Source organism: Mitosporidium daphniae (genome assembly GCF_000760515.2).
Source record: "Mitosporidium daphniae strain UGP3 chromosome Unknown contig-395, whole genome shotgun sequence".
Lineage (NCBI taxonomy): Eukaryota > Fungi > Microsporidia > Mitosporidium > Mitosporidium daphniae.
Window position 1 is genome coordinate 1 of NW_013546406.1, and position 935 is coordinate 935.

The 935-nt window shown below is 38.5% G+C and overlaps 1 protein-coding gene across 1 annotated transcript; it reads left to right on the forward strand.

The window, feature by feature from the left end:
* Positions 1-54: 54 nt before the first annotated feature.
* On the forward strand, positions 55-350 carry DI09_397p10 (uncharacterized protein; the record flags this gene model as incomplete). The annotated part of the gene is made up of 3 exons (XM_013382310.1): positions 55-132; positions 166-252; positions 273-350. 3 exons carry the CDS (start codon positions 55-57, stop codon positions 348-350), a joined length of 243 nt encoding a protein of 80 aa, XP_013237764.1.
* Between the last annotated feature and the right edge of the window lie 585 nt (positions 351-935).

The window sequence follows — 935 nt, forward strand, 5'->3', positions numbered from 1 at the left end:
TTGAGGAACAACACATACATGGCCGTAGCAAGGCAGTTTATCATCAGCCATATCATGCCTGTCATTGTAAACTTTGAATCCCCAAATGTTCCGAGAAAAGAAGACAACACAATCAGCAAGAAGCTAAAATATGTAAGCAATGAAATCTTCTTGTTGAAAAAGAAGAGATCTCCAAAAGCAACCAACAAGATGGATGTGTTTTTAAAAATGGTGACTATGGAAATGGCACAATGCTCAAGGCATTTTGAACCGGTATAGGTCATTCCGACAAGGCCAAGAGAGACCGGAAGCCATCGCAAAACCTCGTTTCTGCGAAGAAGGCGAAAGTTAATAAGACCAACACAGCGTAGAATGACCAAAAATATGATTGAAATGATCCATTGGAATACCAGCAATAGAGCATTCATGCCAAATTTCATATCAGAAAGGACATGTCTATTGAGAATGGTAGCAGATATCGCCGATAAGCAATATAAGGCTATAGCCGCCATGGCTTCAAGCGTTTTTAACAAATGCGTACGTTTAATGGAGTCAAGATTTTCGCTTGAAGATTTTGAAGGCTTTTGAGAAGGCTCTGATAGTTCCCGCATATCAATCGCGGTGTTTGGTAATATATCTTTCTGAGCTGGTTGCATATCCCCTTGCCCTTTAGCGCAAAAAGTCATATTCCAAAAAAAAACTTTTAACGCCAATCAGATGTAGCAAAATGTGAAAATTAATTAAAGCATAAATTTTAATTTAATTTATGGGTTAAATTTAAATTTAATTAAGACTGGTCAGGCTTAGTGGGCCTCTTTTTTTCCAGGTAGCTGGAGAAAGAATATAAAATACCGGCGATGAAACTCAGGATGATGCTGAATATCTTGTAGCCGTTGAGAGGCGACTCGCTGTTTAGAAATACGGCTCCACTAAATGACATCGGCAATTTATTCAAG